This window comes from Budorcas taxicolor, chromosome 12, assembly GCF_023091745.1.
Source record: "Budorcas taxicolor isolate Tak-1 chromosome 12, Takin1.1, whole genome shotgun sequence".
Lineage (NCBI taxonomy): Eukaryota > Metazoa > Chordata > Mammalia > Artiodactyla > Bovidae > Budorcas > Budorcas taxicolor.
This window is the reverse complement of record NC_068921.1, coordinates 84,234,946-84,260,259: the sequence shown is the minus strand read 5'-3', so window position 1 is coordinate 84,260,259 and position 25,314 is coordinate 84,234,946. Positions and strand designations below refer to the sequence as shown.

Here is a 25,314-nt window from a genome sequence, read left to right as displayed (position 1 = left end):
AACAGACCACTAACATCCCAAACAAGACATCACTACAGATCCCACTGACATGGGAACAGATGGGGAGGCTTTTAGAAACCTTTGGATATTTAGATGACGTGGACAATAATCCACAATCTTACCAAAACAAATGCAATAAGATGTCAGAAATCTAACTATATTTATTTTCGGTAACAAATTGAATCTATGTCTAAAACCTTCCCGCAAAGAAAACTAAGAATTCACCAGTGAATTCTTGCCAACACTGATGTAAAAATAAACAAATTTCATACAAATTATTCCAGAAAGTAGCAGAAGAGGGAACATGAATCACTTCATTTTAAGAGGTCTGCATAAACTTAGTATTAAAAACAAATATATTGAAAGAAAATTATAGGCTGTTTTCCTCCATTAAAACACATGCTAAAATAATGAGAAAAATACAGACAAACAATCCAATAATACATTCAACAAATAATAAATTTCAACCAAAGAAGCTTTATTCTAGTAATTCAAGGTTGGCTGCATATCAGAAAATCAGCTCTTGTAATTTGTATTACTAAGAAGTCAAGAATAAAATTTATATGACTATCTCAATAAAAGCAAAAAGCATTTAATAATAGTCAGTTCCCACTCTTGATTAAACATAAGAATGAGTTTAAAAACTAATATAACGGAACTTTCTTAATCTATAAAAAGTAATTATGCATGGAGTAATAACTTGCTTAATGATAAAACGTTCATTTTAATAATAAAACAGCTTTCTGCAAGAATCAGAAACAGCACAGAAATGTCTAATATGCTGACTTCCAGCTAAATTTTTAAATTAACAGCCCTTATATCATCAAATGGGGCTTTTCAGGTGGCGCTAATGGTAAAGAACCTGCCTGCCAGTGCAGGAAACCAGTTCAGTGCCCGGGTCAGGAAGATCCCCTGGAGGAGGGCACAGTAACCCACTCCAGTATTCTTGCCTGGAGAATCCCATGGACAGGGGAGCCTAATGGGCCACGGTCCATATTGCAAAGAGTTGGAAACAACTGAAATGACTTAGCACGCACACACGTATTATCAAACAAGGCAGAAAAGGTAAGGATCTATCAGGGTTTAAAAAAGAAACAGGAAAGCCATTATTTGGCTCCTACCTAGTGGTGGGTGCAGAAAAGTCAAAGAAAGATGGTCCACGGTAACTTAAGCCGGAAGCTCTGGGAAGGTTTACTTAGAGGCTGAGAAAGTACCGAGAGGGAGTTTATAAAGCTTTGCACTCCATGGAGGGAGAAAGAGAACTCCAGGGAAAAAGTCTAAGGGGAGTCCCAGATGCAGGAAGGAGGGCAGTGACTAGGAATCACCACTGATTGTGTTTAGGGGCCAGACAGAGAATAAGGGCACGTGACGATCCTTCCACGAAAAACGACAAGCTACCGAAAAGTTCTAGGATTGGGAGTTTTGAGATTGCATTTCTTCTTCACAAAAATGGCCCTGGTTCCTTGTGAGATCAGACTGAAAAGCGGTGAAGTTTCCCCTAGAAAGGCAGGAGGCTGCTGGGGCCAGGACGATGAGCATTGGCAGGCAGTGGATGTGAAGGTCACTCAGGTGCGTCCGACTCTGGGGACCTTCCCCACCCAGGGATCGAACCCAGGTCTCCCTCACTGCAGGCGGATTCTTTACCAGCTGAGCCACCAGGGACGCTGGACTAAATGATATTTGGGAGAGAAAGGCACTTGAAAGGCATGAACAAAAGAAAGGAAATCAAAACCATTCAACACAGATTTAGAGAACAAACTTATGGTTACCAGCGGGGGAAGGATGAAGGAAGGAGGGAGTTTGTACACAGTGCTAGATTTAAAATGGATAACCAACAAGCACCTGCCCTATAGCGCACGGAACTCTGCTCAATGTCATGTGGCAGCCTGGATGGAAGGGGGCTTTGGAGGAGAATGGATACACGTACATGGATGGCTGAGCCCCTTCACTGTGCACCTGAAACCATCACAACCTTGCTTATCGGCTCTACTCCAATATGAAATAAAATCTTTAAAATTATTCAAGCAGTGGTCTACTGATAATGTGACTAAGAAGTTAACAGGAAGAAGAATCAGCAAGATGTTATGGAAAGAGAGACAATGGCATAAAACACACAAGTGGCAGGCATTAGCAGAGACCAAAGTAATCAGGCCCCCACTTCACGCTGATGACTCAATTCCATTAGTTCTGATAGAAGTATTTAATTTTAAGTGTATTTACAGTGGCAGGCAATTTATCCAAGTGTTAAGATGCTGCCCTGAATGTTCATGGGTTAATCAGCACCTGACAATTTATTACTTGTAAAGAAATCTCAGATTTCACATTTACATGAAAATTACTTAATCAATTGCTCAGTGGAGGAGGAAAGAAAAAAGAAAAGGGTGTAATCCAAAAGGGTTAGCAGACACGTGCATAATCAGATTTCTCTGTAGACCTGACTGAATTGCTCTGAGTTGAATTTAATGAAATCAATGAGAGAGAGAAAGAGAGGCTGAGATTACATACTGCCAAGACCCATCGACGTACTGGAAGAAATAACACATATAGACCAGAGGAGAACCAAGCAAACCAATCCTCCGTGCTGTTTGTCATCTAAGTCAGATATCTGCATCTTATTATCAGAGATGTGTGTATGAATTACTTACTCAACAGACAAAGACATTTCTTGATAATTTGGAAAAACAGTGTCTTTTTTCATGCAAACAGAGGCAAGCCCTCCAGGCTCCCTTAGCTTTTACGCTCTGGCTTCCTTTTCGAGATCTGAGTGGCCGAGTTAAAGCAGACGAAACAAGCATCATTTTTATAACTGACCTGCAGATCCTGCAGGTTCTAAGCAGGATCTTCTCTTCCAGCAAACCCGACAACAGGAAGTTGTCTACCCTCAGGGAGACAACATTAGCCACTCTGAAGTGTGAGTCGTTGCTGAAACTGCCTCATACCTTAATCAGAAGAACTGACCTGAACTCTGAGAAATCCACCTTAAGCTATCGGCACGACCCTAAGTAACAAAGAGCCCTCTCCTTGTAATATTAGCAGCATGGAAGGGTGAATATACACAGCAAGACAAAGCCACACAAAGGGCAATTTCAAGGGCACTTACGTAAATCTGATTGTTCCCAAAGCGCTTCTGAATTTCATATAGCAGGCTGCTGTCTGTGAGCTCGCTGAGCGTCGCCAGGTCATCATTGGGAGCGGGAGGCATCAGCTTGACCTGAGGAAAAACCAGGTAAGATCAATTCTAACTGCTTCCCAATCAACTGTCCTCACAGCTGGATGTTCCAGCTTCACTTACATATCAAAAGTTTACAGACCAGGTGACTCTGAAACTATTATTAAAAGGCGATATGGTTCACTTAACAGGAGCAAAAATCTCACCAACTGTAGCAATGTATTCAGATGAGAATCTGTTTCTGTGCCCACCAGCACACGGACGCGCACACACACACCAACACACACACGCCTCATATGACCCAGCATCCATCACACCCTGAAGTCTGTGTAATTTACACAGCTCTGAATGGCGCTGAGCCCTCTGTAAGGCCAGCTGTTAAAACGCTCACGTTTGCAGTGCTTCCGAAAGTAAAGGAAAACTCTTTTTAGGAAACTGAAATGGGAAGAAAGCAGTGTACACAGACGTTAGCTTCTGCACACATGGAAGAGGGTGCTGGAATTCCACAACAGACTCTAGCATTTTGGCTTGTAATTTTTATTCTGTCCTACATTACTCTTAAGGCAGTGGTGAGGTTAAGGTAATTCTGCTAGAAAGAAAGAAAGAACTGTTTTCCTACTCAATTTAATGTTGACTGACAGTTGAAAAACTGGAAAACACTTCAAATAAAAAGAGAGATGAATTTGAATTATTTAATTAGATGAAAATCTATCATTTACAAGTCAGGAATGGACAATGTTTAGTTTTATAGACATAGACAAACACCTCTAGCAAGTTACCATACATGTTGAACTTCCAAAGCAACCACGAAAGAGAAAAACCAAGAGCAGGATTTTTTTTTTTCCCTTTAGAAGTAACGATTTACACTAAGATAATAAAATTCTCTTATAGCCACTGGTCAAAGCAGCTGAATGCAAATTTGAGTGCACACTTAGGAAAAAAAAAAAAGGCATGAAGAGCACTAACAGAAGTTTCACATTTGTCCCACCAAGCCTGGAAGAACTATCGCAGCATCTCCCTGGAATTCTTGAGGCTCCTCATCTTCAGTCACAGCTGTTCCATGGTGAGAGAACGCACTAGGTTGACGGTAAAAATGTGAAGCCTTCCCAGCCGGCTTGTCGTGATGAAACATGAAAATACAGGCTTCGGGTAGATCAAGGGAAGAATTCCTTGTATTTATCATGTCACATTCCAGACTGACCGGGAATGAAGCTCTGATAATCAGTCTTAAGCAAGGCTCCCCAAGGGACACATACTTTATAAAGATTCCTAAAGCATTATGACAGCTGACAACCAGCAGAAAGAAAAACAGAAGCATGTCTGTGGATATTTTTATGTTCAGAGTTGAAGGCTCAGTAGTGTACACTACCAATGTCTCCCAAACAACGACAACTACAGTCAAAACCGAGACAGCATAAATATGTAAAGAAAAAAATTAATGTCCTCACTAGGATTGATCATTATGGTTCTCGTGAAGATATGCACGTTTCCACACGCACTGCTATGCTCCCTTGTGTCTGACTCTTTTTGAGCTCCATGCACTGCAGTCCGCCAGGCTCCTCTGTCCACGGGGATTCTCCAGGCAACAATACTGGAGCAGGTTGCCATGCCCTCCTCCAGGATACATATGTGTACACACATATATTTTCTCCTCTTTATGCATCCCCAGAGAAGGAAATGGCTACCCACTCCAGTCATTCTGCTCGGGAAATACCATAGACGGGGGAGCCTGGCGGGCTACAGACCATGGGGGTCGCAAAGAGTGAGACATGACTGAGCATGCACGTTTTATATACATGTATATTTCCAAAAACAGAGATCTCAAGCACAAGACATACATAATTCAGGATAGGAAGTCAGGGAGAAATTAGAGAAGCATTTTGATAAATGTTTTACGATCCAAAGGAATCGACATCTTGGAAACACTCTGAATTCACCCCTTCCCGTTTCCACTTGTCGGCACGGCTGTGAGCGCTGTCAGATTTACTGGCCTGCTCTCTTTTGTTTGAGGGTGTTTTCTCTCTATGGGACATAAGTAGGGTATGTCAAGGAACCAGAAATTCAGCGGGCGAAGAGGAGTTCTGACAAACGGAATAAGTACAAGAAGACCCTGGGGAAAGGTTGTTTAGGAGGAAAGGACCAAGGGTGCATGAATGAAGAGGAAAGAGGAAATTTAAAACAAAAAACAAAAAACAAAAAAACAGAAGAGCTGTCTGGGACGGTCCTCCCAGGGAAAGGGGTGACGATCTGACCAAACACCACGCTCCCCAAAGCTGAAGCCCTCAGCCTGCCTGTACAGCGCTGTAACTGTTGTTATCTGCTTCTGGGGGCTTCCCTGAGAGCTCAGCTGCAAAGACTCTTAACTTCAGCTGTTTGTCATTTCGTGCTTTGTAGAGCTTCCCCGGTGGCTCAGATGGTAAAGAATCTGCCTGCAATGCAGGACTGGTTTCCATCCTTGGGTCAGGAAGATCCTCTGGAGAAGGGATGGAACCCATTCCTGTATCCTTGCCTGGAGAACTCCATGGACAGAGGAGCCTGGTGGGCTACAGTCTGTGGGGTCACAAAGAGTAGGACACACCTGAGTGACTAAACCTTCACAGTTGCTTTTTATTCCGTTTCGTAGAGAGTGCAGTTTATCAGGTCCTTTGCTTGCTGAAGATTTACGCTTTTGTGTACCTGGGTGTTGGTACAGAAAGAGAACCACTGCCAGCCTTCAAAATCCCTCTATGCACAGGGAGCCGTGGGACACACACTTTGTCTCCCATGCATAGAACTGACCCAGGTCAGCAGGGCTGTGAGAGATTAGCCTGGAGCTTGCAGTGTTTTCCCCAAAAAGCACTGGACACTGTAAAAGAAACACCTGTGATTCTAGGCGTCTTGAGTTTGTTTGGTCAGCTGAAATACTCGATTCAAAACCTGAGTGTCAGCTGAGAAGTGAAAATGAATTTTGAGAATTAAGATAATATATGTGAAAGTGTTTTTGTAAGCTCTTAAAATATGATTTTGTATTATTATTTTTTTAAAGTAATCTATCCTTACACTGCAAAAAAAAGAGGAATTACATGAAGTAAGAGCAGACAAATGAATGGACGGAAGGCTAAGCTACTGGGGCAAAACCTTACAGTTAGTCTACACAAGTAACAATCATAAGAACAGTAACTGTGTCTTACAGAGCTTTTATTCATGCTTGGTGACTGTGCTCTCATATTGCAAGCTTAGCCTTTGTCATCTTCAAAACAAGCAAGTAAAGTGAGTACTATGTACCCATTTCACAGATGGGGCTTACTGAGGTTAAGGGGCTCCCAGAGTTCCAAAAGCAGACCCAAACCAGAGCAAGTCTGCATGACCACAGCCTCCTCTCTCTTCACTCCCAGGAAAACACACCCTCACTAAACAGAATACAATGACCTTAATTTTAAGCTTGGAGCCAAAATTTAAATAAATATACTATGAAAGGAAAGGAGAGAGAGGAAAAGAGGGAGAAGCCAAGCAGGTAGGAAGCTTAACAGAGAACGGAGCTGGGCAGGCAGAGAGAGGAGGGATGGGAGGCAAGAGCAGCACAAAGTGAAAGAGAAGGAAAATATCACACATCTTTAAGCATCTTAAAAAAAACTCTGCATTCTCAGAGATACGATCAGGCTAATATGAATTTTGGTCACTATCAGAATCAAGGCAAAAACATTCAAATCAAGCCTTGAATATTCACTCACGTAGTTTGCTGTTCTTTCCACTAATCTGTGTCCTGCTCTTTGTGATCCCACAGACTGTAGCCCTCCAGGCTCCTCTGTCCACGGGATTTCTCAGGCAAGAATACTGGAGGGCATTGCCATCTCCTTCTCCAGGGGATCTTCCTGAACCAGGGGTCGAACCCAAGTCTCCTGCTTGGCAGGCAGGTTCTCTATCACTGAGCCACCTGGGCAGTCCCATTTATGTCGTTATCCTTTGATAAGACCTGCTGCTACTGCTGCTAAGTCGCTTTAGTCGTGTCCGACTCTGTGCAACCCCATAGATGGCAGCCCACCAGGCTCCACCGTCCCTGGGATTCTCCAGGCAAGAACACTGGAGTGGGTTGCCATTTCCTTCTCCAATGCATGAAAGTGAAAAGTGAAGTTGCTCAGTCGTGTCTGACTCGACCCCATGGACTGCAGCCTATGACGCTCCTCTGTCCATGGGATTTTCCAGGCAAGAGTACTGGAGTGGGGTGCCATTGCCTTCAGTTTCTAAAAATCTGGAAGGAGAGATGCTGTGGATTTTGTTCAACGTGAATGACACATATGTTTCTCTTTAAAACGTGAATCAGAACTTGATTGCTCTGAGAAGGCTTTTCTAAAGCCGTCCTGGGAAGTGTGGGTGAAGAATCCAGTTGATGGATAGTCCTGCCGAGAAACCAAGCACCTCGAGATCAAGAATGAATGATGACGATGACGGCGTGATGCTCACAGTGGGAGATACGAGTGAATATCCACCCAGTCAATCCTAGAGGAAATGAGTCCTGAATGTTCATTGGAAGGACTGATGCTGAAGCTGAAACTCCAATACTTTGGCCACCTGATGTGAAGAACTGAGTCATTGGAAAAGACCCTGATGCTGGGAAAGATTGAAGGTGGGAGGAGAAGGGGACGACAGAGGATGAGATGGTTGGATGGCATCACCGACTCAATGGACATGCGTTTGGGTAAACTCCGGGAGTTGGTGATCGACAGGGAAGCCTGGTGTGCGGCAGTCCATGGGGTCACAAAGAGACAGACGTGACTGTGCGACTGAACTGACTGAACTGATTCCATAGATAACATAAGCACCTGAAACCTGAGCACTAATTTCTCCTCTTTTAATACCAGATCAACACAACACGATGACAGTTGCTTTCAATGCCGGTGACACAATTATAAAGAGCTTACAGGAAAAAATCGAAAAGGTCTTCTGCAAGGATCACACTTGCCATTATGCTGCTAATGTCCTTTCACTATTTTCAGATTTTATTTTTTAGAGCTGCTTTAGGTTCACAGCAAAACTGATAGGAAGGGACAGAAATTTCTCATATACCCCAGCTCCCTCCTGGATAGCCTTCCATATTATCAATATCCCTCGCCAGTGTGGCTCTTCTGTTACCATCGCAAACCTACACTGAAAGGTCATCATCACCCAAGGCCCATGGTTCACATCAAGGATCAGGATGTGAGGCCAGATCCTTACAGCCGGGCCACTCTTACATCCTTCCATCAAGGGCACTCTTGGTGTTACACGCCCTCTGGATTTGGACATATGTGTAACGTCAGGTATCTATCCTTACAGGGTCATACAGAGAAGCCCCACTGCCCTAAGACTCCCTTCTCCTCCTATGTATTCCCCCTGCCTTGATCCCTGGCAACCTCTAATGTTTTCAGTGTCTCAGTAGTTTGATCTTTTCTTGAATGTCGAATAGTATAATCATACAGTATACAGCCTTTTCAGACCAGCCTCCGTCACTTAAAAATATGTATTTAAGGTTATAGAATGCTCATAGGATCTTTAAAACTGTTAAAAAGCTTTGGCTTATGCTTCGCCTAACACTCAATTTGCCTGTCACTATGGACTGAATGGTTCCTCTCCTCCAAATTCACCTGTTGAGGCTGTAGCCAGCATATGACACCGTTTGGAGAGAGTGATTAACAAGAAAAGGCCCTAAGTCATCTGCAATTCCTTGCGACCCCCTGGACGTAGGACTCCTACAGGCCATGGGACTCCTCTGTCCGTGGGATTTCCCAGGCAAGAATACTGGAGTGGGCTGCCATTTCCTTTTGCAGGGGATCTTCCCAATCCAGGGATCGAAACCATGTCTCCCACACTGCAGGCAAATTCTTCACCACTGAGCCACCAGGAAAGCCCAATAGGGTCTTTAGGAAGTTATAAAGGTTAAGTGAGGTCAAAAGGGTGGCGACCTGAACCTATAGGATTGGCGTCCTTAAAAGAGACACCAAAAAGGCTGTTTATTCTCTCTCTCTAGCATGTGAGGACACAGGGAGAAAGCGGTTGTCTGCAAGTCAGAAAGATCTTCACCAAAAACAAATCAGCCAGTGCCCTGACGCTGAACTTCCAGTCTCCAGAACCGCAAGAAAAAGGCCTTCTGGTGTTTAAGCCACTCAGTGTGTTGTATTTTATTCTGGAAGCCTAAGCTGATGAATACACCTACTAAAATTTAAAGATATTTCAAAATTACAAAACTTGAATTTGTTATTTTAAAATAACAAAAATGAATGAAACTAAAAGTAGAGGTTCTTGAGAAAACCTCAACAAACTGTCTTTAAAACATTCGAAATTAGATACAGCAGAAAAACAAAACACTTTCAGAGATTACTTTGACATTTATAAAACTACTCTGTCATTTATGAAACATGAAATGTAAAAAAGTCATTTATTTCTGTGGAATTGATGAACAAATACATTAATTTCTATTAAGTTCCTCAAAGTAATCTCCCGTCTTTTTGACAGTGAGAAACACACACACACACACACACTACACCAACACAGTTGCATTTAACACGTAACCCAGTTACTGATTTGCTTTTTCTCCCTTGTTATGTAAAATATTTGATATTTGTAAGAAACAAAAAACACAGTCTACATAATAATCAAAATGATGACTAATGCTGAAACTGAAAATATTCAGAAATTTAGTGTATTAGCTGAACTTCCATTCCTGGTTAAGTCAAGGTTATAAAATTCAAATCCTTGTGAATGGCAACAGCAATTTTTGTTAATGGTCAGTAAATACCATAAGAATATGGGCATTTCACAAAATATTAACATATGTGCTTATTAATTTTTCTTTGAATGGAAATCAGTGGGAGTTTGCTTCTGAAAAGTTGGCTCTAAGGCATGAAGTCATAGCTGCAGCCTAGGCAGACACGCAGGGAGGGTGTGATTACCTGCTCAGGCTTGCTGGGGCCGTGCAGGGGGGCGTTCTCTGCTGTGCTGTCCTGAGACTGTCCCTTGCAGAGACCTTTTGTTGCATCTCTGAACATAATGTCTTTTTCCAACAGGCTGTCTTGCTTGGCGATTGGCAATACCAGGGGACTGCTGTAGGAAAGAATCCATGCTATAATTAGTTTCCTAAAGTTGCCACCCCAATCAAAAACTGCCACGACCAAACAGCTCAGTAACGGAAAGTTGTCTGGTTTACCTAAGAAACACTCTTGACGCTGCAGGTAAAATCAGGGAGAAACGTGAAGCTTTGCTATCAGCTCCACATTTCATTCAACTTTACTTCCAAGAGAAACATATACTTATTTCAACTGGAGAAGAAAATGGTTATGAATGTACAGTCTATACGCCTTAACAGACGACCAATGGGCAATTTAAAAGCTAAGGCTGAAACTCGTGACTGAACTAAGCAAAATACGTAAATGTGAAAATGAACTATAAACAAGTGAAAGCAACATTCTACAGTTGATTAAATTTTTATTCACATCGGATTAAAAATATATTATAGAATCACGTGAAAGTCGCTCAGTCGTATTTGACTCTTTCTGACCCGTGAACTATACAGTCTATGGAATTCTCCAGGCCAGAATACTGGAGTGGGTAGCGGTTCCCTCTTCCAGGGGATCTTCTCAACCCAGGGATCGAACCCAGGTTTTTCACATTGCAGGTGGATTCTTTACCGTCTGAGTCATCAGGAAAGCTCTAAAGAATCATGGGAAACAGTTAAAATAGTTTGTGATGAAATGATAAACCTGAATGACAAAATAAAGGGCTGCATTGTTATAAACAAGTTCTATTACTTCTTTACCATTCAATACAGGGAAAAAATAAATAAGTAAAACCTATATCATTTTTGTTGTTGTTCTTCCATTGACTTCGTGCCAAAAGAGCTCAGTTTGGTTCAGCTCAGTTGAGTTGCTCAGTCATGCCCAACTCTTTGCGAGCCCACGGACTGAGCACGCCAGGCCTCCCTGTCCATCACCAACTCCCGAAGTTTACTCAGACTCATGTCCATTGAGTCCTTGATGCCATCCAACCATCTCATCCTCTGTCATCTCCATCTCCTCCCGCCTTCAATCCTTGCCAGCATCAGAGTCTTTTCCAATGAGTCAGATCTTCGAATTAGGTGGCCAAAGGATTAGAGTTTCATTATCAGCATCACTCCTTCCAATGCATATTCAGGACTAATGGCCTTTAGGATGGACTGGTTGGATCTCCTTGCAGTCCAAGGGACCCTCAAGAGTCTTCTTCAACACTACAGTTCAAAAGCATCAATTCTTCGGTGCTCAGCTTTATGCTCCAACTCTCACATCCATACATGACTACTGAAAAAACCATAGCTTTGACTAAAGGGACCTTTGTTGGCAACCTAATATCTCCGCTTTTTAATAAGCTGTATAGGTTGGTCATAACTTTCCTTCCAAGGAATAAGTGTCTTTTAATTTCATGGCTGCAATCACCATCTGCAGTGATTTTGTTTCCCCATCTATTTCCCATGAAGTGATGGGACCAGATGCCATGATCTTCGTTATCTGAATGGTAAGCTTTAAGCCAACTTTTTCACTCTCCTCTTTCACTTTCATCAAGAGGCTTTTTAGTTCCTCTTCACTTTCTGCCATAAGGGTGGTGTCATCTGCATATCTGAGGTTATTGATATTTCTCCTGGCAATCTTGATTCCAGCTTGTGCTTCATCCAGTCCAGCGTTTCTCATGATGTACTCTGCATATAAGTAAGCAGGGTGACAATATACAGCCTTGACGTACTCCTTTTCCTATTTGGAACCAGTCTGTTGTTCCATGTCCAGTTCTAACTGTTGCTTCCTAACCTGCATACAGATTTCTCAGGAGGCAGGTTAGGTGGTCTGGTATTCCCATCTCTTTCAGAATTTTCCACAGTTTGTTGTGATCCACACAGTCAAAGGCTTTGCATTGTCAATAAAGCAGAAGTAGATGTTTTTCTGGAACTCTCTTGCTTTTTCCATGATCCAGTGGATGTTGGCAATTTGATCTCTGGTTCCTCTGCCTTTTCTAAAACGAGCTTGAACAACAGGAAGTTTACGATTCACGTATTGCTGAAGCCTGGCTTGGAGAATTTTGAGCATTACTTTACTAGCATGTGAGATGAGTGCAATTGTGTGGTAGTTTGAGAATTCTTTGGCATTGCCTTTCTTTGGGATTGGAATGAAAACTGACCTTTTCCAGTCCTGTGGCCACTGCTGAGTTTTCCAAATTTGCTGGCATATTGAGTGCAGCACTTTCAAAGCATCATCTTCTAGGATTTGAAATAGCTTTACTGGAATTCCATCACCTCCACTAGCTTTGTTCGTAGTGATGCGTTCTAAGGCCCACTTAACTTTGCATTCCAGGATGTCTGGCTCTCGATGAGTGATCACACCATCGTGATTATCTTATGTGAAGATCTTTTTTGTACAGTTCTTCTGTGCATTCTTGCCACTTCTTCTTAATATCTTCTGTTTCTGTTAGGTCCATACCATTTCTGTCCTTTATTGAGCCCATCTTTGCATGAAATGTTCCCTTGGTATCTCTAATTTTCTTGAAGAGCTATCTAGTCTTTCCCATTCTGTTGTTTTCCTCTATTTCTTTGCATTGATCGTTGAAGAAGGCTTTCTTATCTCTTATTGCTATTCTTTGGAACTCTGCATTCAGATGCTTTTATCTTTCCTTTTCTCCTTTGTTTTTCCCCTCTCTTCTTTTCACAGCTATTTGTAAGGCCTCCTCAGACAGTCATTTCATTTTTTTGCATTTCTTTTCCATGGGGATGGTCTTGATCCCTGTCTCCTGTACAGAGTCATGAACCTCATTCCATAGTTCATCAGGCACTCTATCTATCAGATCTACGCCCTTAAATCTATTTCTCACTTCCACTGTATAATCATAAGGGATTTGATTTAGGTCATACCTGAATGGTCTAGCGGTTTTCCCTGCTTTTCAATTTAAGTCTGAATTTGGCAATAAGGAGCTCATGATCTGAGTCACAGTCAGCTCCTGGTCTCGTTTTTGTTGACTGTATAGAGCTTCTCCATCTTTTGCTGCAAAGAATATAATCAATCTGATTTGGTGTTGACCATCTGGTGACGTCCATATGTAGAGTCTTCTCTTGTGTTGTTGGAAGAGGGTGTTTGCTATGACCAGTGCATTTTCTTGGCAAAATTCTATTAGTCTTTACCCTGCTTCATTCTGCATTCCAAGGCCAAATTTGCCTGTTATGCCCGGTGTTTCTTGACTTCCTACTTTTGCATTCCAGTCCCCTATAATGAAAAGGATATCTTTTGGGGGTGTTAGTGCTCAAAGGTCTTGTAGGTCTTCATAGAACTGTTCAGCTTCAGGTTCTTCAGTGTTACTGGTTGGGGCATAGACTTGGATTACCGTGATATTGAATAGTTTGCCTTGGAGACGAACAGAGATCATTGTCGTTTTTTGAGATTGCAACCAAGTAGTGCATTTCGGACTCTTGTTGACCATGATGGCTACTCCATTTCTTCTGAGGGATTCCTGCCCACAGTAGTAGATATAATGGTCATCTGAGTTAAATTCACCCATTCCAGTCCATTTTAGTTCACTGGTTCCTAGAATGTCGACATTCACTCTTGCCATCTCTTGTTTGACCACTTCCAGTTTGCCTTGATTCACGGACCTGACATTCCAGGTTCCTATGCAATACTGCTCTTTACCGCATCAGACCTTGCTTCTATCACTAGTCACATCCACAGCTGGGTATTGTTTTTGCTTTGGCTCCATCCCTTCATTCTTTCTGGAGTTATTTCTCCACTGATCTCCAGTAGCATATTGGGCACCTAATGACCTGGGGAGTTCCTCTTTTGGTATCCTATCGTTTTGCCTTTTCATACTGTTCATGGGGTTCTCAAGGCAAGAATACTGAAGTGGTTTTCCATTCCCTTTTCCAGTGGACCACATTCTGTCAGACCTCTCCACCATGACCTGCCCGTCTTGGGTTGCCCCATGGGCATGGCTTAGTTTCTTTGAGTTAGACAAGGCTGTGGTCCTAGTGTGATTAGACTGACTAATTTTCTGTGAGTATGGTTTCAGTGTGTCTGCCCTCTGATGCCCTCTTGCAACACTTACCATCTTACTTGGGTTTCTCTTACCTTGGGCGTGGGGTATCTCTTCACGGCTGCTCCAGCAAAGCGCAGCCGCTGCTCCTTGCCTTGGATGAGGGGTATCTCCTCACTGCCGCCCTTCCTGACCTTCAACGTGGGTAGGATGGCTCCTCTAGGCCCTCTATCTTTCCTTTTCTCCTTTGCTTTTTGCTTCACTTCTTTTTACAGCTATTTGTAAGGCCTCCTCAGACAGCTATTTTGCCTTTTTGCATTTCTTTTTCTTGGGAATGGCCTTGCTCCCTGTCTCTTGTACAGTATCACGAACCTCCGTCCATAGTTCTTCAGGCACTCTATCAGATCTAGTCCCTTAAATCTATTTCTCATTTCCACTGTATAATCATAAGGGATTTGATTTAGGTCATACCTGAATAGTCTAGTGGTTTTCCCTACTTTCTTCAATTTAAGTCTGAATTTGGCAATAAGGAGTCATGATCTGAGCCACAATCAGCTCCCGGTCTTGCTTTTGCTGACTGTATAGAACTTCTCCATCTTTGGCTGCAAAGAATATAATCAATTTGATTTCTGTGTTGGCCATCTGGTGATGTCCATGTATAGAGTCTTCTCTTTGTTGTTGGAAGAGGGTGTTTGCTATGACCAGTGCGTTCTCTTGGCAAAACTCTATTAGCCTTTGCCCTGCTTTATTCTGTACTCCAAGGCCAAATTTGCCTGTTACCCCAGGTGTTTCTTGACTTTCTACTTTTCCATTCCAGTTCTCTATAATGAAAAGGACGTCTTTTTTGGGTGTTAGTTTTAGAAGGTCTTGTAGTTCATAGAACCATTCAATTTCAGCTTCTTCAGCATTACTGGTCGGAGCATAGACTTGGATTACCATGACATTGAACGGTTTCCTTGGAAACGAACAGAGATCATTCTGTTGTTTTTGAGATAACATCCGAGCACTGCATTTCAGACTCTTTTGTTGACGATCATGGCTACTCCATTTCTTCTAAGGGATTCCTGTCCATAATAGTAGATATAATGGTCATCTGAATTAAATTCACACATTCCAGTCCATCTTAAGTTCACTGATTCTTAGAATGTTGATGCTCACCCTTGCCATCTCCTGTTTGACCACTTCCAGTTTGCCTTGATTCATGGACCTAACATTCCAGGTTCCTATGCAATATTGCTCTTTACAACACTGGACCTTGCTTCTATCACCAGTCACATCCAGAACTTGGTGTTGTTTTCACTTTGGCTCCGTTTCTTCATTCTTTCTGGAGTTGTTTCTCCACTGATCTACAGTAGCATATTGGGCACCTACTGACCTGGGGAGTTCATTTTTCAGTGTCCTTTTTGCCTTTTCATACTGTTCATGGGGTTCTCAAGGCAAGAATACTGAAGTGGTTTGCCATTCCCTTCTCCAGGGGATCATCATGACCTGCCCATCTTGGGTTGCCCCGTGGGCATGGCTTAGTTTCATTGAGTTAGACAAGGCTGTGGTCCTAGCGTGATTAGATTCATTAGTTTTCTCTGATTGTGGTTTTCAGACTCTCTGCCCTCTGATGGAGAAAGATCAGAAGCTTATGGAAGCTTCCTCATGGGATAGCCTGACTGAGGGGAAAAGTGAAAGAAAGTGAAAGTGAAGTTGCTCAGTCTTGTCCGACTCTTTGCGACCCCATGGACTGTAGCCTATGAGGCTCCTCCCTCCATGGGATTCTCCAGGCAAGAATACTGGAGTGGGTTGCCATTTCCTTCTCCAGGGGATATTCCCAACCCAGGGATCGAACCTGGGTCTCTCGCATTCCAGGCAGATGCTTTAACCTCTGAGCCACCAGGGAAACTGGGTCTTATTCAGATGGGTTGGGCCATGCTCAGTAAATCTTTAATCCAATTTTCTGTTGATGCTTGGAGCTGTGATCCCTCCCTGCTATTTACCTGGGGCCAAACTAAGACAGCTAAGTTCATAAAATATAAACACAATCTGAATGCTTAATTTGTAACATTTTAGTATAGTAAAATTTAAAAATGTACGTCCCTAATTGTGACTATAAAGCAGAAATACATACATATTTAATCAAACACAACATATATAAACATAATTATTTAATGAATTTTACAGTAGTAGTTGTGATTCTAATCTAAGCATAATGCAATTTGTTGGTTTTAGAAAGTTTTAGTTTTAAGGTGGATTTACAAATAGTAAAATTCACTCTTGTAGATAAACATTCAATGAGTCTTGTCTACATATATTTATATTTATATATAGTTGGTTAGATATATAGACACACACACTCATATAACCTATGTAACCAGCAACACTTAGAATTTTCATCACTCCCAAATGGCTCTTTGCACAAGGCTTTAAAGTCATTAACCTCCACAAAACCGTCCCTTGTGGTGGTGGTGTTTTTCAGTTGCAAAGCTGAGTCCGACTCTTTGCAATCCCATGAACTGCGGCATGACAGGCTCTTCTGACCTCCACTATCTCTCGGGTTTGCTCAAATTCATGTCCATTGAATTCGTGATGCTATCTAACCATCTAATCCTCTGCCACTCCCTTTCCCTCTTGCCCTCAATCTTTCCCAGCATCAGGGACTTTTGCAATGAGTTGGCTCTTCGCATCAGGTGGCCAAAGTATTGGAGCTTCAGCATCAGTCCTTCCAGTGAATATTCAGGGTAGATTTCCTTTACGATTGACTGGTTTGATCCTTGTAACCATGGGTAATTGTTTCACTTTTTCTAAAATGACATATGGGAGGAATTCCAGAGCATGCAGCATTTTGTGCCTCGCTTTGTTTACTTAACATGTTTTTGAGATTCACTCAAGGCGCTGCACGTACTAAGTTTTTCCCGTTTTATCCCTGAGCGGCGGCCTCCTGTAGGACGCACTGCGCTTTGGCTGACCCTCATCAAAGCTTTGGGATTGTCCGGTTTTGTCAATTATGAACGGAGCTTCTATACACATTCACGTGCAGGTGTTTGTGCTAATGTAAGACATATGCTTTCATTCATTTATCTACCAAAATACTTCCTTCCTTATCTCCCTTTATACTCGCTGTCTCCTTTTTCTGCATTGCCAAGAAATTAAAAAAAAACACACACAATAAAAACTAAAGAGAGTTTTTGCATATACTAAACCTTTTGACTACGAAGCAATTAATAAAGCAATAGTTAGATTAGTCAAGGTAGAAACTAGAATGATAGTTTATAAAAATGTAAAACCAACTCTACAGGATTTCTAAAAGGAAGAAGGACAGAAATGGTATGGACCTAACAGAAGTAGAAGATATTAAGAAGACATGGCAAGAATACACAGAAGAACTATGCAAAAAAGATCTTCACAACCCAGATAATCACAATGGTGTGATCACACAGCCAGAGCCAGACAGCCTGGAATGCGAAGTCAAGTGGGCCTTGGGAAGCATCACTACAAACAAAGCTAGTGGAGGCGATGGAATTCAAGTTGAGCTCTTTCAAATTCTAAAAGATGATGCTGTAAAAAGTACTGCACTCAATATGCCAGGAAATTTGGAAAACTCAGCAGTGGCCACAGGACTGGAAAAGGTCAGTTTTTATTTCAATCTCAAAGAAAGGCAATGCCAAAGAATGCTCAAACTACTGCACAATTGCACTCATCTCACAAGCTACTAAAATAATGCTCAAAATTCTCCAAGCCAGGCTTCAGCAGTATGTGAACCATGAACTTCCAGAAGCTCAAGCTGGTTTTAGAAAAGGCAGAGGAACCAGAGATCAAATTGCCAACATCCGCTGGATCATCGAAAAAGCAAGAGAGTTCCAGAAAAACATCTACTTCTGCTTTATTGACTATGCTAAAGCCTTTGACTGTGTGGATCACAACAAACTGTGGAAAATTCTGAAAGAGGTGGGAATATCAGACCACCTGATCTGCCTCTTGAGAAGTCTGTATGCAGGTCAGGAAGCAACAGTTATAAATGTACATGGAACAACAGACTGTTCCAAATAGAAAAAGGAGTACGTCAAGGCTGTAAATTGTCACCCTGCTTATTTAACTAATATGCAGAGCACATCATGAAAAACGCTGAGCTGGATGAAGCACAAGCTGGAATCAAGATTGCTGGGAGAAGTATCAATAGCCTCAGATATGCAGATGACACCACCCTTATGACAGAAAGTGAAGAAGAACTAAAGAGCCTCTTGATGAAAGTGAAAGACGAGAGCGCAAAAGTTAGCTTAAAGCTCAACATTCAGAAAACTAAGATCATGTCATCTGGTCCCATCACTTCCTGGCAAATAGATGGGGAAACAATGGAAACATTGAGAGATTTTATTTTTGGGGGCTCCAAAATCACTGCAGATGGTGACTGCAGCCATGAAATTAAAAGATGCTTGTTCCTTCAAAGAAAAGTTATGACCAAAGCAGATAGCATATTAAAAAACAGAGACATTAGTTTGCCAGCAAAGGTCCGTCTAGTCAAAGCTATTGTTTTTCCAGTAGTCATGTATGGATGTGAGAGTTGGACTATAAAGAAAGCTGATCGCTGAAGAACTGATGCTTTTGAACTGTGGTATTGGAGAAAACTCTTGAGAGTCCCTTGGACTGCAAGGAGATCCAACCAGTCCATCCTAAAGGAAATCAGTCCTGAATATTCATTGGAAGGACTGATGCTGAAGCTGAAACTCCAATCTTTTGGCCACCTGATGGGAAGAGTTGACTCATTTGAAAAGGCCCTGATGCTGGGAGGGGTTCAAGGCAGGAAGAGAAGGGGGCAACAGAGGGTGAGATGGTTGGATGGCATCACGGACTCATTGGACCTGAGTCTGAGTGAACTCTGGGAGTTGGTGATGGACAGCGAGGCTTGGTTTGCAGCAGTCCATGGGGTCGCAGACAGTCGGACACAAGTGAGTGACTGAAGTGGCTGAAACGGAAGATGGGGCTTCCACCATGGCTCAGTGGTAAAGAATCTGCCTGCAATGCAGGAGACGCAGGAGAGAAGACGTGGGTTTGATTCCTGAGTTGGAAAGAGCCCCCAGAGGAGGGCATGGCAATTCATCCCAGTATTGTTGCCTAGAGAATCTCATGGACAGAGAAGCCTGACAGGCTACAGTCCACAGTGTCACAAAGAGTTAGGCATGACTGAAGCTACTGAGCATGCACGCATGCAAAAGGAAGAACTGGTGAGTTTACTAAAAGAGCTGAAATCCTTCTTTCACATCCCAAATCTAATCGCAGTGTTAACAGAAGGCTCTCTGAAAGGTACACTTGAAAAGAAGTCTGGTCCAGGAATAGTATAGTGACCTCATTCTACGTCAGTCCTGACCTCAATTTGGTTTCTACCTGACCTTCTAAGACCTTTAGCATCCCTGGGCCTCAGTTCCACCTTTGCCAAATGCAGGAATTAGAATATCTAAATGTATTTCAAGTCCAAATATTCAATGATGTTAACACACTCACCTGCATTTAAAAATATCATTTATACACTCAATAAGATCACAGGTTATAAACCCTATGACTTACTATCAACAATAATTATAAGCAGCTAGTTACAAACACCCTCATTCATGTAAGAATAATGCCTTGGAATGATTTGGTTGGGTTGATAGACAGCATATTAATTAGTCAGGCAGATATTTTCTGTAAGAAAGTCAAAAACATGTACTTAGGTTCATGGCATCTGTTAATGTTTTGACATCTATGGAACAATTTTTCTTCAGGTTTCTATTCTATTTTCTAAATAGAACACATTTTATCCATAATCACTGTGGTTAACAATAGCATCCTTATGTTAATGTCTATATATTTAGCTTTTCACTGATTACCCATTTGTAGAATATAAACACATATTAAAATTCTATTCTTTTAGAAAAAGACAGACTCTTAAAATAATCATTGGTATTTTAATGCTCATGAAACCTTTATAAATTATGGCAAAATATTTGATATAAGATTAATTTAAAAAATAAGTTGCAATTATATAGAAAGAATAATTCAACTTCATAAACAAGAAACATATGAATAAATGCCCAGTGAATAGCAGTTTGCATCAAAAAGATGGACTCATGCTGAAGAAGGCAGTAACATTCCTCTCATTCCAACGGAGCTTCTCCCTGCTCTGGACTCCTGACCCTTCACTTCTTAGAGAACTTACTTTAAAGATCCTAAGATTATGATTTTTTTTCTCTGCCTGTCTTTGAGATGTAAACCCCTCCTAGGCTTACAAGGGCTTCCCAGGTGGCCAGTGCAGAAAATGCAGACACGGCTCAGTCCCCGGGAAGAATGGCTTCCCCAGTAAAGATCCCCTGGAGGAGGGCATGGCAGCCCACTCCAGTATTCTTGCCTGGAGAATCCCATGGACAGAGGCGCCTGGCAGTCTATGGTCCATAGAGTCACAAAGAGTCAGACACGACTGAAGCGACTTAGCACCCACACACGCCCAGGCTTACAGCCCAGGGGGTCTGCCTGCAGGAACTGACAGCCACCCTTCTGAGATGCAATTGTCATGACAGATGGCTCCCAGTCTCCCTGTCACTGCCAGAGGGCAGGAGCCTGACTTCCATAAACACCAGCAAGCAAACTCATGCCTCATCACTGCGACCAGCTCTGGTTAACTTCCAGCACTTTTCCTCTAAGCCCAGCACTAACAAGCTTTCTGGCTTTACTCTCTCAATCTCTCTTCCCTACTGCCACGCGCATGTGTGTGCTCAGTGACTCAGTCGTGTACCACTCCTTGTGACCCCCTAGACCGCAGCTCGCCAGGCTCCTCTATCCATGGGATTTCCCAGGAAAGAATAACGGAATGGGTTTGCCATTTCCTCATCCAGCGGATCTGCCATCCTCTTGAATTAAGGATTTACCGACTTTGCTGGCGCACTTCTTCTTTGATGCCAACAAGAGATTACTGTCATACTTCTATATATTATCCTACACGCTCCATATTTGCTTCAGTGAAAAAGTATTCTGATTACAAAAAAAATTATGGCTAGACATTTATCAGTGAGAAAGAAAAAAGAGGATTAAATAGTTTACTTTCTAAATGAAGGCTTTTGGTAAGGCAGCCTCCATAAACATAAAGAAAATGAAAGAGCTACCATCCAAGGGTACTTTCAATTAATGCAGGAGAGGTGAATTTAAGTCGACTGTGGAAGAAATTAGATGGGACTACACCAGCACACAGCCAATTTCTGAACTCGAGTGGATTCACTCAAGACTTACTTATTTTTATAAACATAAAAAGCATCTCATGCAGAGCAAATGTGCCTGTAGGAACTGGCATTCTATTTCTGAAAATGAAACAGGAACATCATAAAACGAACGAAGGCCGCAATTACCGCCCATTATAACTCAGGCGGTTTTAGAAAACCAAAGAGAACAAATAAAATGGACTATATTGAGATACGTTTGGCCCATAAGGGAAGAAAACCTAATAGAAACAAATGTGGAGAAATGGCATGCGTGACTCAGTTATCTTGATGGTTAAAGTAATGGACCAAGTAGATAGCTCCCAATTTTAATCTTAGGAACATAGCTACATAAATTATGTATTATAGGGAATTGGAGTTCTTCTGCATCAATGAAATAGAATAATGAACCAAAGATTAATGTGGAATGAAACATTTCTTGGAAAGTTTTTCAACTAATTGCTATTGTTGACGCCCTCCTCTCCCCCACAAGAAAACAACAACAAAAAATTGACTTTAGGTTTTGTAAGAAAAACCTACACTTAAAAAACCTTTGGTAAAATATCACTTGTCTCTAAAACAAAAATAAAAGTTTCAATGTGTCACTTGTGTTTGGATTTGAAATAATACTGTTTTTAAGACATTCATCTGTGAGTAGTCTCATTCATCTTAGAGGAGTTGGAAATGGCAACCCACTCCAGTGTTCTTGCCTGGAGAATCCCAGGGATGGCGGAGCCTGGTGGGCTGCCGTCTATGGGGTCGCACAGAATCAGACATGATTGAAGCGACTTAGCAGCAACAGTTATCAGCAAAGAAACTTTTAAAAAGTCTCTTAAATTAAACTAAGTTGAATCCAGAAGGTCTGTGCATTACAAAGGGAGTTTCTGAATATCTCAAGAGTTACACAGTCGCTTAGTCATCAAGAACAAGCCCACAAGACACGGGCCACCCGCATCATCCTGTGTTGTACTACAGTGTGTTTCTGACACAGATGGACCACTAAGAGTCAGCATGAACCCCCAAGGTAAGGGCACCATCCTCAGCAAGTCAGTCCCACTTCGGATGTCAGCCACAAATCTGGGCATTCCCAGGCCACCTGCACTTTGGAGTCAACTAGCTACAAATTCAGGTGTTCCCTCAATCTTTCTCAGGTTAGATGATTCCCTGGAATGACTCAAGAAAGCTTTATACTTAGTACTGCATGGCTACAAACTTCATTTGGGTTTTTCCATAAGATCCCAAATCAACTTTTTGGCCAACCCAATATTACAGCTTCATCACAAAGTATACAGTTCAGGACAAACAGACACACACAATAAGGTCTTGGAGGGCCCTGAACTCAAGTCCTGTGCCCTTTTTCCATGGAGCAAGGGCACATTATCCTCCTAGTATATTGGTATGTTTACCAACCAGGAACAGAGGTTGGGCTGGCTCAAAGCCCCCATCCTTATACTTAAATCGCATCATTGGATTTTAGATGCTCAGACTGAACTGAGTCAAAGGGTTGGGTGGATAAGACGGTGGACAGATGGAAAACAGTGGCCCCGTTTTGTTCTAATCACATGGGCATCTCTGTTCGGAAAGCGATTTCACAGAAGATGGCAAGGACTGTGAGCTAGAATTTTGTTGAGGCTGCCATCACCCTAATACCAAAACCAGACAAAGAAAACTACAGGCCAGTATCACTGATGAACATAGATGCAAAGATCCTATTTCCTTTTGTATTGCAAAGTTGACTTGTTCATTTTACCTTTCCCCTGAAGCAAAAGGTAGTTTTCTTTCTTTGTCTGGTTTGGTATTAGGGTGATGGCATCCTCAACAAAATTCTAGCAAACAGAATCCAACAACATACTAAAAAGATCATACATCATAACCAAGTGGGCTTTATCCCAGGGAAGCAAGGATTCTTCAATATTTGCAAATCAATCAATGTGATACACCATATTAATAAATTGAGAAATTTCTATTTGAGATATGATTATCTCAATAGATACAGAGAAAGCCTTTGCAAAATTAAACACCCATTTACGATAAAAACTCTCCAGAAAGCAGGCAAAGAAGGAACATACATCAACATAATAAAAGCCATCTACAATAAATCCACAGCATACATTATCCTCAGTGGCGAAAAATTGAAAACATTTCCTCTAGAGTCAGGAACAAGACAAGGGTGCCCACTCTCACCACTACTATTCAACATAGTTTTGGAAATTTTACAGCAGTCAGAGAAGAGAAAGAAATGAAAGGAATTCAGACTGGAAAAGAATTAAAACTCGCATTGCTTACAGAAGACATGATCCTCTACATGCTGCTGTTGCTAAGTCGCTTCAGTCATGTCCGACTCTGTGAGACCCCAATAGACAGCAGCCCACTAGGTTCCTCTGTCCCTGGGATTCTTCAGGCAAGAGAACTGGAGTGGGTTGCCATTGCCTTCTCCAATCCTCTACATAGAAAACCCTAAAGACACCACCAGAAAATTACTAGAGCCAATCAATGAAAAAAGTTGCAGGATACAAAATTAATACACAGAAATCCCTTGCATTCCTGTACACTAACAATGAGAAAACAGAAAGAGAAATTAAAGAAACAAAAAGAATAAAATACGTAGGAATAAATTTACCTAAACAAACAAAAGACCTATATATAGAAAACTATAAAACACTGATGAAAGAAATCAAGTGAGTGAGTGAAGTCATTCAGTCATGTCTGACTCTTTGTGACCCCATGGACTGTAGCCCACCAAGCTCCTCTGTCCATGGGATTCTCCAGGCAACAATACTGGAGTGGGTTGCCATTTCCTTCTCCAGGGTATCTTCCCAACCCAGGGATCGAACCCAGGTCTCCTACATTGCAGGCAGACACTTTATCCTCTGAGCCACCAGGAAGCCGAAAGAAATCAAAGATGACACAAACAGACAGATAAGTATACCGTGTTCATGAATCAGAAGAATCAGTATAGTGAAAATGAATATACTATCCAAAGTAATCTATAGATTCAATGCAATCCCTATCAAGCTACCAAAGGTATTTTTCACAGAATTAGAACAAATAATTCCACAATTTGTATGGAAACACAAAAAACCTCAAATAGCCAAAGCAATCTTGAGAAAGAAGAATGGAATTGGAGGACTCAACCTTCCTGACTCTAGACTACTGCAAAGCTACAGTCATCAAGACAGTATGGTACTGGCACAAGGACAGAAATATAGTTCAATGGAACAAAACAGAAAGCCCAGAGATGAATCCATGCACCTATGGACACCTTATCTTTGATAAAAGAGGCAAAAATAAAACACCAAGAGAAGACAATCTAACAAGTGATGCTGGGAAAACTGGTGAACCACCTGTAGAAGAATGAAACTAGAATCCTTTCTAACACCATTTATAAAAATAAACTCAAAATGGATTAAAGATATAAATATAAGACCAGAAACTATAAAATTCTGAGGAAAACGTAGGCAGAACACTCACTTGCTTGCTCAGAAATCACAGCAGGATCCTCTATGACCCACCCGCCCCCCCCCCCCCCCCCCCCGCCCAGAGTAATGGAAATAAAAGCAAAAATAAACAAATGGGACCTAATTAAACTTAAAAGCTTTTGCATAACGAAGGAAACTATAAGCAAGGTGAAAAGACAACCTTCAGAATGAGAGAAAATAATGGTAAATGAAACAACTGACAAAGAATTAATCTCAAAAATATATAAGCAACTCATGCAGCTCAATACCAGAAAAATAAATGACCCAATCAAAAAATAGGCCAAAGAACTAAACAGACATTTCTCCAAAGAAGACATACAGATGGCTAACAAACATACGAAAAGATGCTCAACATAACTCATTATCAGAGAAATGCAAATCAAAATCACAGTAAGGTACCATGTCACACCAGCCAGAAAGGCTGCTATCAAAAAAGTCTACAAACAATAAATGCTGGAGAGGGTGT

The 25,314-nt window shown here is 41.7% G+C and overlaps 1 protein-coding gene across 1 annotated transcript in view; it reads right to left on the bottom strand.

Annotated features, from left to right (window-relative positions):
- Positions 1-25,314, bottom strand: part of MYO16 (myosin XVI) — a 395,654-nt gene that overhangs the window by 262,319 nt on the left and 108,021 nt on the right. The window contains exons 9-10 of the mRNA XM_052650218.1: positions 10,075-10,225; positions 3,101-3,211 (exon numbers count right to left, since the gene is read on the bottom strand). Coding sequence (XP_052506178.1) covers positions 3,101-3,211; positions 10,075-10,225 — 262 coding nt within the window. The remainder of the gene's footprint in view (positions 1-3,100; positions 3,212-10,074; positions 10,226-25,314) is intronic.